Source organism: Ipomoea triloba, chromosome 6 (genome assembly GCF_003576645.1).
Source record: "Ipomoea triloba cultivar NCNSP0323 chromosome 6, ASM357664v1".
In the NCBI taxonomy this organism is placed as follows: domain Eukaryota; kingdom Viridiplantae; phylum Streptophyta; class Magnoliopsida; order Solanales; family Convolvulaceae; genus Ipomoea; species Ipomoea triloba.
The window spans coordinates 14,479,612-14,489,936 of record NC_044921.1 but is presented as its reverse complement, the minus strand read 5'-3'; the positions used below and the strand labels follow the sequence as shown (position 1 = coordinate 14,489,936).

Sequence of the window (10,325 nt, the reverse complement as noted above, 5' to 3'; positions counted from 1 at the left end):
GGAGCGAACAGTCGGACGTGTGGACTTGCCACGGGGTCGTCCTCTTTGACGAGTAGGAGCAGCAGTGGTGGTGACAGGAGAATCAGCCTGAGCAGAATCAGCAAGAGAAGATGGCAATACCTGTAAAACCGATTCAGCCCACGACTTCTGCATAGAGGGAGGAGATGGCACAGCAACCCTACTAGCAAAGGGAAACACATTCTCGTCAAAGTGTACATGTCTGCAGATATAAATCTTATTAGTCATTAAGTCCATGCATCTGTACCCCCTAAAAGACTCAGGATAACCTAAGAAGACACAAGGAGATGACCGATACGACATTTTGTGACGATTATAAGGACGCAAGTGAGGATAACAAAGACAACCAAACACACGAAGAAAAGAGTATGAGGGAGAAGATTTATGTAACAATAAATGAGGACTGGAATTCTGCAAAACACTAGATGACATTCTATTAATCAAGTAAAGAGCAGTTTCAAAAGCAAAGTCCCAAAAACGAGATGGAACAGACGCACGAGCCATAAGAGTAAGACCAGTTTCGACAATATGCCTGTGCTTCCTCTCAACACGACCATTCTGTTTATGAGTGTAGGCACAGGATTGTCTATGATTAATCCCTAACTGAAGAAGAACAGTATGTAACTTTTTGTATTCAGCTCCTAAGTCTGACTGAATAGCCTTAATTTTGCGATTAAATGACCGTTCAACTAAGGCACGAAACTTGTCAAAAATGGCATACAAGTGAGACTTCAATTTCATAGGATAATACCACGTGTAACGAGAATGGTCATCAACAAAAAGAACAAAATAACGATAACCAGAAGAAGACAAAACAGGAGCTGGTCCCCAAATATCAGTATAAATCAAATCAAGAATATTCGAACTAACAGAGTCTACACGTGGCAAAGGGAAACGAGCAGACTTGCCCAATTGACACGCAGAACACAAAGAAGAAGTACAACGATTATTGCGACTAGAACCACTAATAGAACAAAAAGGAAGAATACGATCTAAGACTCGTTGATGAGGATGTCCCAAACGATCATGCCATAAGGAAGAGGAAGCACGGGACGAGATAAACGCACGGGGACTGTTTTTTCGGAATGGGCAGCGTGTAGAGACCACCGCAACTATTGCTGCGAAGAAGAATTGCCTTGGTTGCTATATCCTTCACAACAAAAAAGGATGGATGAAACTCAAAAAAGACTTTATTATCTTTTGCAAAGCGTTGCACAGATAAAAGAGAGGAAGACAAACCAGGAACATGTAAAATATTAGACATCCTAAATACTTTAGACGGGTTAGAAAAAGAAGCATGACCAGTATGACTAATAAGCAAACCTGTACCATCACCAACTCGAAGAGCATCACCACCAGTGTACTCTTCAGATGTAGAGAGCGCAGCAATATCAGGGGTCGCGTGATTTGTCGCCCTAGTGTCTGGAATCCAAAGATGCGAGTCAGACACAAGATTCGGTGCATCCTCAGCATATGTTAAATGAGCTTGGAGTCCACGGCCAATTAAAGAAAAACAGGCTGGTGCAAGATGGCCATAATTGCCACATAATTGGCATTGAGGCTGCCAATTACCACCACGTCGCCCACGTGACCTGCCACCGCCATGCGAGCCACGTCCACGCTGCACACCACCGCCCTGCTGCTGCTGCTGGTCGGCGAAAACAGCACCGCCACATGATTGATTCCCACCGCGGCGATTCGATCCGCCACGCCAAGACCGCGACCGACCTCCACTACCACGCTGGCCAACAAAAGCCGCAGCTGTAGGGGCTGGAACACTGCCATAGCTATCATCGGTAGCGAACTCATGCGAGCCAAGGAGATCGGCGAGTTCGGGAAGACGCACCGGCTGACCTCGAACATTCAAAGAGGCTACGACAGAGTGATATTCTGGACGTAAACCTCTGAAAATATACATATTCTGATCCTCCAAAGGAACCGCACGGCCGGCAAGAGCTAGATCTTCCACCATAACTTGCGCACGAGCAATGTAGTCGACGGCGGAGGCATCACCTTGGCGTATTGTTTACAGCTGTCCAAGAATATGCATAATCCGAGCTTGACTGGAAGAAGCGAGAGCCTGCTCAAGCGCCAACCAGAGATCACGCAACGTAGTGCAACCAATTGCGAGGTACATAACTTCCGACGAAAGTGAAGAGATTAACATGCTAAGGACCGCCTGATCTTGGCGCACCCATGGAGCATGCAGCGGGTTGGGTAGAGCAGCAGCAGCGGAGGAGCCTTCAGAAACGGGAAGAAAACGATTAGGGCAAGAGTTCGTGCCATCAACGAAACCCATGAGGTCGTGCCCACGAAGAAACGGAATAACCTGCGTCCTCCAAAACAAGAAATTCTTGTTCGTTAGCTTAATGCTAACATAGTGATGCGTAGCAGACAGAGAAGCGGCTGCTGAAGAAACCGTAGAAGAAATAGCTGCATCAGAAACGGTCCGTTCGGAAGAATTAACAGAGCCGTCAGCCATTGGAAAATAAACCTAGGCTAGCTGATACCAGATGAGAACTGAATATTGTATTGATTCAATTGAACCATTACAATGATGAGGAATAGGAGATATACATACAAGGGGAGTCTCAGGTAGAGTAGGATAGCTAGTCCTAACGTGACTCAAACTCAGAGAGTCCTAATAAGTTGGAACCACTTTAATAGTTAAAAAGAAAAAAGGATAAATTTGAAAAAGTAAAAAGTTATAAATGTTTAAATTTAAAATTTTAACATTATTTTTACATAGAATAAAAAGAGAAGTCAGACAACTAAATTGGAAGGACGGAGTATATGTTAACTTAATTAAGAAAAGATATAAATAATAAAATTTTGGATATTTTTATTAAATGTGACTTTTTATTGAAAATATAATTTAATGAGGGTTATAAAAAGAATTGAAAATTTTAGTGGTGGTTCAAGATTGATTGTTTACCTGTAAATGGTCTGAGATGGGTGCATAAGCATTTAAACAAAATTAACGATTTTTCTCGTGGTTATAAAAAATTGTCGCTAAAATCTTCTTGACACACTAAATTGTTAGTAAAATATTATTTCATATAGCATTGATAAATAAGAAGTTACCATTCGATGTGAGATTGAAGGATGTGTTTTGCATTTGGATTGTGCAACTCCAACGATTCCCACCATTCTTTCTCAACTTCAAGTAATCCGATCTTTCGAAAGGATGAAGGAAGGTATGGTTGTTCAGTAGACTCATTAATGGGGAGAAATGAAGGCATCCTCTTTACATTTGTACAACGCCAAATGCTTATTTTTTCAATGGAAGGGCAAATCATTTCCCTATCATTGCATATGCATTTCAATTCAGGCAAGTTATTTAGAAGTAATTCTTTAAGCTTGGGGAGATATACTGGGGTATTGTTACTACCTTCTTCTTCTTCATCCCCCCCAACTCCTCCTATTACCACTTCTAGTTGAGAGCAGCCAGTCACAACAAGTTTCTCAAGATTTTTGAGATTTTGCGATAATGAGTGTGGCAACAACTTCTTCATACTATTACATTTTTGGATAAAGAGATGTTTAAGGGATGAGAAGGTGCAATAATCTGGAAGAATTACATCTTCTCCCTTACACACACTTATTAAATTTGGCAGCGACATGAGAGTCAACACCTCAAGATTCTCATATGGGGTGGCACCAGTGTTGCTTGCATTTTCTATTATTTGTTCGCTGTTCAAAATCCACTCTACTCCCGGGCAGTCATTTACTTCTAGTTGTCTCAGAGTACTCATTATTGATTGAAAATAGTCTGCTATGCACCCATTTAGCTCTTCACAATCTTCAATTTTTAAAGAAGTAATGTTTGCAGGAAGCAAAACTAATGTAAAATTGATTCCCGTGAAATCCACCTTCTTCACATTACTGCCCCAGTGTGAACTCGGCCTGTGAATATCCATACTACTGCTTACACATATGTAGTAGCATTTCAGTTGCTTAAGATTTTTAACCAACCTGTTGAAGTCGTGCAGTTCATTATAGCAGCACCAAAATTCTTGAAGATGTGGCAAACAATTCAAATCTTCACTCAGCAACCTCCCACCGTTGTCCAATTGGATGCATTTAAGATTTCTTAGTTTGGATATTACCCCTTTTGGAATCTCCAAGTGTATGCTTGTGTACTTCATATATAGATATTGGAGACTCACTAAGCATTCCATGTCTTGAGGCAATTCCCTAATTCTATGACAACTTTGAATATTTAACACCCGCAATTTCTTCATCTTCTTCATTGCTGGCAAACAACTAATGTGTCTACAACCTTGAAGAAATAATCCACATAGATTCTCCAAATTTGAGATAGAATCGGGAAGACACTTAAGATTAGTGTTATAACTTAAATCAAGGACTTGAAGCTGTGGCATGTACTTCAAGAAAGATTCTGGGATTTCTTTAATAATGCCACTTCCCCTAATAGAATCCGAGGTTGAAGTTTCTCTCAAATTCAAGGTTAAAAGCTTATGGCATATGGGTGAAAAGTCATTTGGAATTTCTTTCAATGTACTTGAACTCAAGGAAACTCTCTCCAATTCAGCGGTCCAATATTTCCCCTCTGGAATATCAACAAGCTCAGATTTAACCATGAACTTTGAGATCTTTAAAGCCATTTCTCTTATTAAATCATGCATCTTAACATACCCTTCTCCTCCTTCCAATAAGAAAACATTCACTAGTTTAGTCAATATGGAATGACCCTCATCTATATCTTCACATAATCCCTCAACAATCAACTTTATTATTATTTCATCCTTATCAATATGATAATCTTCAGGATACAAACAACAATAAAGGAAACACTCTTTCAACCTTTGATCACTCAATCTATTGTAGCTAAATTTGAGTTTTTCAAACACATTATTTTCCAAGTCTTCCATTTGAAGAGAAAGATTTTGGAAACTCTTAATGGCATTCCTCCAGATGTGATCATCATTCACCCCCCGCATGCTTGCCGCTATTGTGTTGAGTGCCAATGGTAAGCCGCCACACTTTTTGGCCAATTTTTTGGCATATTTTTCAATATCTTTGGTGAGCACGGTATGACCATGAAGTAATAAATTCTCTTTGAACAAATCCCAAGCTTCATTTTCATTAAGAGTTTTGACTTTGAACAATTCTTGGCACTCAATTTGGCGACATACTTCTAGTGAGCGTGAAGTTATAATGAACTTGCACCCTTCAATTCTATGAGGGCTACCCAATTTCTCCAAGGGAATGCATTTCCACACATCATCCAATATGAGTATAGTTTTCTTCCCCACTAAGTGTTGGTGTAAAATGGTTGCTCTTTGCTCTTCATTCTTGTCAAGAAATTGAAGCCCTGCAATTTCGGCAATGTCATATTGCAACTTTTTTATGCTAAAATCTTGAGGAAGTGTGACCCAGTAAACTTTAACATGGGGCATTTTTTGGAGGATTCGTTTATGTATATGTTTGACCAAAGTTGTCTTCCCAACACCTCCCATCCCACACACACCAATGCTCGAGATTTTGTCATCCTCTAACCATCCATATAATTTCTCTAAATTATCATTAGATGTTTTTCCAGATAACTGAGAGACATCTAGTGAAGGTATTGTGCATTCATCCGGTATTGTGCATTCATCCACATCAACTGTAAGTTGAACAATATTTTTGAGTTCATTCCTAGCATCTTTAACTGCTTGTGTCATCTTTTTGACAAGATTTATACTTGAACACTCATCCCAGCATTGCCCGTGTATTGCCCTTTCTTTTACAGTTGGAAAGTCTTCTATCAGCTTTGTTGCTTGCTCAATCCAACCAACAACTTCTTGCCTCCTCCTTATACCTCCTTCTTCCAACTTTGTCATGTTTGTTTGCAAGTCGGCCAACTGGTTAGTAAGTTGATTTACTTCTCTTTCAAGACCTTCCACACTTTCTTTCAAACCCAAACATCCCTTAATGCCTTCACATATTGCTACAAGTACTGCCGGTATTATTGTTGCCCAAAATGCTGCCGATATTGCTTGCAAAATACAGTCTGCCATATGTGTATATATACGCTGAAAACAAAGAGAGTAGTTTGATATGCATATTATACTTACCATTTACCTTTGTTAGGAATAACAAGTTTTCAATTTAATTTCCAAGGGAAAAAAAACAACATAATCCAGATTAACTGTAAGTTTTTTTTTTTTTTTCTTTTTTAAAGAAACTGATGCATTCATTGAATTAAATCAGGAGGCCAAAGCCTTACAGAGGCCTTAGCCCGAAAGTGACCTAAGGCTCTGATAAGTGCAAAAGATGCCACCTTTACAAGGTCATTCTAGGATTGCGCACAATTGAAAGCTTTTATGTTTGATTTGGCCTTAATTGCATTAAAATGCTTGTTATTATCGTTGGACCCCGTTCCACATGGTTAATCATTTTGTAGGTAAAACGATGTGCAAAAAGGTGGCAAATGACATGGATTTCGGAGATAGACTCACGGGCCGAAGTTGAAGCAAAAAACAGGCCATGGACGCGCGTCCGCCCATGCGTCCGAAATTATGCTTGCAGAAGTTGACACAGCAGAACAGCAGTCTGCTGTGGACGCGCAGTGGACGCGGGTTGGACGCCCGCGTCCAATTTTCAGCCCGCTGAAGTTTGAGCACTCTGCTGTGGACGCGGGTTGGACGCCCACGTCCAATTTTCAGCCCGTAGAAGTTTGAGCACTCTGCTGTGGACGCGGAGTGGACGCCCGCGTCCAAAATTCAAGCCTCTGAAGTTTTCAAGTCTGTGCAGCAGAAGTCACGCTGGACGCGCGTCCAGCCGTGCGTCCGTCGCGAAGATTTTTGGCGGTTGGGCGAGATTTAAAAGGGGAATTAAGCCATTTTTGCAGGGGATCCCAGCACACCTCCATCTTAGTTCAGTTTAGAAAATTCTCTCTCTAGATTTAAGTCTAAATTCCCTCCACTTCCACACTTCAATTCCAATCAAATTTCAATTCATCTAGCTAGATTTAGAGGAGATCTTCCACTTCAACATTGTATTGCTCAAGATTGTTTCAAGATTTCTTCTTCAATTCAAGTAATATTTCAATTTCTACTCTTATAATTACATTCTTAATTTTTGATTTGATTGTTGATTTGATCTTGATTTGTTGATTTGATTTTGATTCTAGTTGCTTTCAATTGTTTATTTGCAATGTTGATTTCAATTCTAAGCAAAAATAATACATTTTAGTAAATATATAATATGCTTAATTAAAAAAAAATACATTACAGAAAAGATGTAATAGTTTGTAATAAAAATATAATATTTTTTATTCAAAGACTAATATTTTAAAGTGAAAATATAATATTTTTCAAAATTGTTAAAAAAAAAACAAATAATTTTCAAGAAAAAAATACATTTAAGTGAAAATGAAATACCTGTAATAATTTTTAGCAAACACTAATGTAATACTTTTCAAAGAAATAAATAATATATTTAACAAAAATGTAATAATTTCAATATTTAAAAATAAAAACCCTAATAATTTTCAATGAAAATTCATTACTTTTAAATGAAAATATAATACCATACTATTCAATCATAAACGCTGCTACAATTATAGGATTTTACATTGATTTTTTTCCTAATATGGATCGGTTATTAAATTGAAGTAAATTGTACTGATGTATATTCCCTTTTACAACAGCCTATCCAAAAATATTCAGGGTGTGTTTGGTTGGGGGGTTTAGGCATAAGGTATGGGTATGAAAGTGATTGTCAGTGTTTGGTTGATAGGTTTTGTGAATGCTACTATGGGTTTGGAATACCCCCATCAATGGCAAAACCCATACCCTTATTAAATAAGGGTTTCATCTCCCTTCATCATTTCTTCCCCAACTATTAATAATCATTCCCATTCCACCCAACTACCAAACATGCTAAATACTTTCACCAAAACTCATTACCCTTACCAAGTATTTGATACCCATTCCGATTCCGATTCCCATGTGCGAACCAAACGCACCCTCAATTAATACATGCAGTATTATCAATAACAATTCATTCAAAAGTTCCTAAATAATTTATTCAACAATACTTTACAAGCAAAATAATATATTCAAAGTACATCATACCAAGTATTTAACTAAGTTTTCATGTAATGGTAGAAGTACTAAATCATCATCATCATACTACATAATTACCACTTAAACTTTCTTTTAAAAAAGTTACATCAATAATTGTCATATTAATTCTAATTTAACTAATATTTTCAAAGATATGTAAAACATTAACACTAATTCAACAAATTTCTAAAATAATACAATAATAATCACAACTAATTTAAACACAAATCACGGTGCAGCCAATCACCGAATGCACAAAGGAAAGCCAAAAGTAGAAAAAAACACTGATAAGAGATCTTACCTAAGTGGAACTTGCCGCAAAAGGTGCACCCGTCGAAGGAAACTAAAAAGTTGTCCACATCGAAAAAGAAACCATGAATGAAACTAAAGCGACTCAGTTACGTCCATCTCTTGTTTATAACATGCTTGTCAATATAATCAAATTTAAATAATTTTTTTTCACAAATCTAACTAAATCAATATAACCAATATATTCAAACATACATATAGAATATTAACACTAATTCAACAAATCTATAAAATAATACACCTATATATAGTCACAACTAATTTAAAATATATAGAACAATAACATTAACCAAATTTCACAATAATATAACTATAAATCGCGAATAATTTAATTTAGCACAATATAACCTAAATTAATGGAGATTAACACGAATTCAACAATAATCTGCAAAATAATTTTAAAGTCAACCATAAAACTAAATAATCCTAAATTCAACAATAATACACTAAATAATCATAAATAATGAAATCATAGAGAGTAAATTCTTGATCACTTAAAATTTAGTTTTTAAAAAGTTTTTGTATTAAAACTTAAGTATGTAAAGTGTGAACTGTGAAATATAAAAAAGTAATGCAGTATATAGGGGGCCCTTGACATTTTTGTGTTGATTTGATAATGATAAGACAAAAATGTGTAGGAATCAACACATTTTTGTCTAGGTTTTTAAATCAACACATTTTTGTTCACATGATGTCAAATCAACACATTTAAAGTACTGACTCCAGTATATATATAGAATTTGCATACCTGCAGCAGCTTTGTGGTGTTGAACTTTGAAGCTCTTTATAAACAGCAACTTAGCGGTGGAGGTATGGATAATAATCTATTGTAGCTTATAAGCAAGGAAGAAGCGGTGATAAGTAATTATGCTTCCAAATTTTATTTATTTTTTTTGTTTTTTGTTTTTTGAAATTAAGACTCAAACTCACAAGAGAACTTCAAAAGAAGGAATACAGAAACTTCAATTCAAGGAATTGAAACCCACAGGCCCCAGCTAAAGCTAACTGCAGGTTTGAAATATTCAGGTGAGGAATTGCTTAATGTGATATAATGATTTGAAAGGTGATATAAGAAACTTCAGTAAAATTCCTTATGTCTTGTAAAGGTTTGAAAGGTGATATAAGGAACTTCCTTTTGTCTTATAAAGGTTTGAAAGGTGATATAAGTTTGCAGGAGAGGAAGCTTAATGTTCTGACTTGTGTGTATTAGTCACAGTTGGAAAATTATTTTGTGGACCAAAATATAATTTTTTATGCTGAATTTTTTAATTTTTAAATTATTTACATGTATGCACTCCTTAATGTATTTTGTGTTTAAATATTCCTTATGGCCATGTGGGACAACTAGGCACAGTTGAAAAATTATTTCGTGGCCGGCCAAAATAATTTATTTATGCTGAATTATTTAATTTTTAAATTATTTACATGTATGCACTCCTTAATGTGTTTTGTGTTTAAATATTCCCTTATGGCCATGGGCAAATTATTCCATGGACCATGGTCCACACAGCTGTATGGACCAAAAATAAAAAGTACATTATTTTGTACTGAAGGTACATTATTTTTGTACTGTAGGTACATTATTTGATAGTATATATCAAATAATGTACTTTCAGTACAAAATTAATGTACCCTAAAATAATGTACCTACAGTATAAAAAGAATGTACATTCAATACAAAAATAATGTACTTTTTATTTTTGGTCCACACAGCTGTGTGGACCATGGTCCATGCAATAATGATTGACTAGTGGAAATTATTGTGTGGACCATGGTCTATATACTCTGTGGATCATGGGTGCGATTTGTATTTTTTAATATATTAAAAACACATTATTTGTATATTGAATGTACATTATTTGATTATATACAAAAAATATCGATGTACTTTTAAATAATGTTCTTTTAGTATATTATATA

General features: G+C 36.4%; 1 protein-coding gene across 1 annotated transcript; it reads right to left on the bottom strand.

The window, feature by feature from the left end:
• Window positions 1–3,098: 3,098 nt before the first annotated feature.
• Window positions 3,099–6,044, bottom strand: LOC116023524 (probable disease resistance protein At4g27220). The gene has a single exon (XM_031264526.1). The coding sequence runs from the start codon at window positions 6,042–6,044 to the stop codon at window positions 3,099–3,101; it is 2,946 nt and encodes a 981-aa protein (XP_031120386.1).
• Between the last annotated feature and the right edge of the window lie 4,281 nt (window positions 6,045–10,325).

Bases quoted from the DNA above. Each gene is read 5' to 3' on its own strand.
- LOC116023524 (XM_031264526.1), bottom strand. From the start codon at position 6,044: ATGGCAGACTGTATTTTGCAAGCAATATCGGCAGCATTTTGGGCAACA.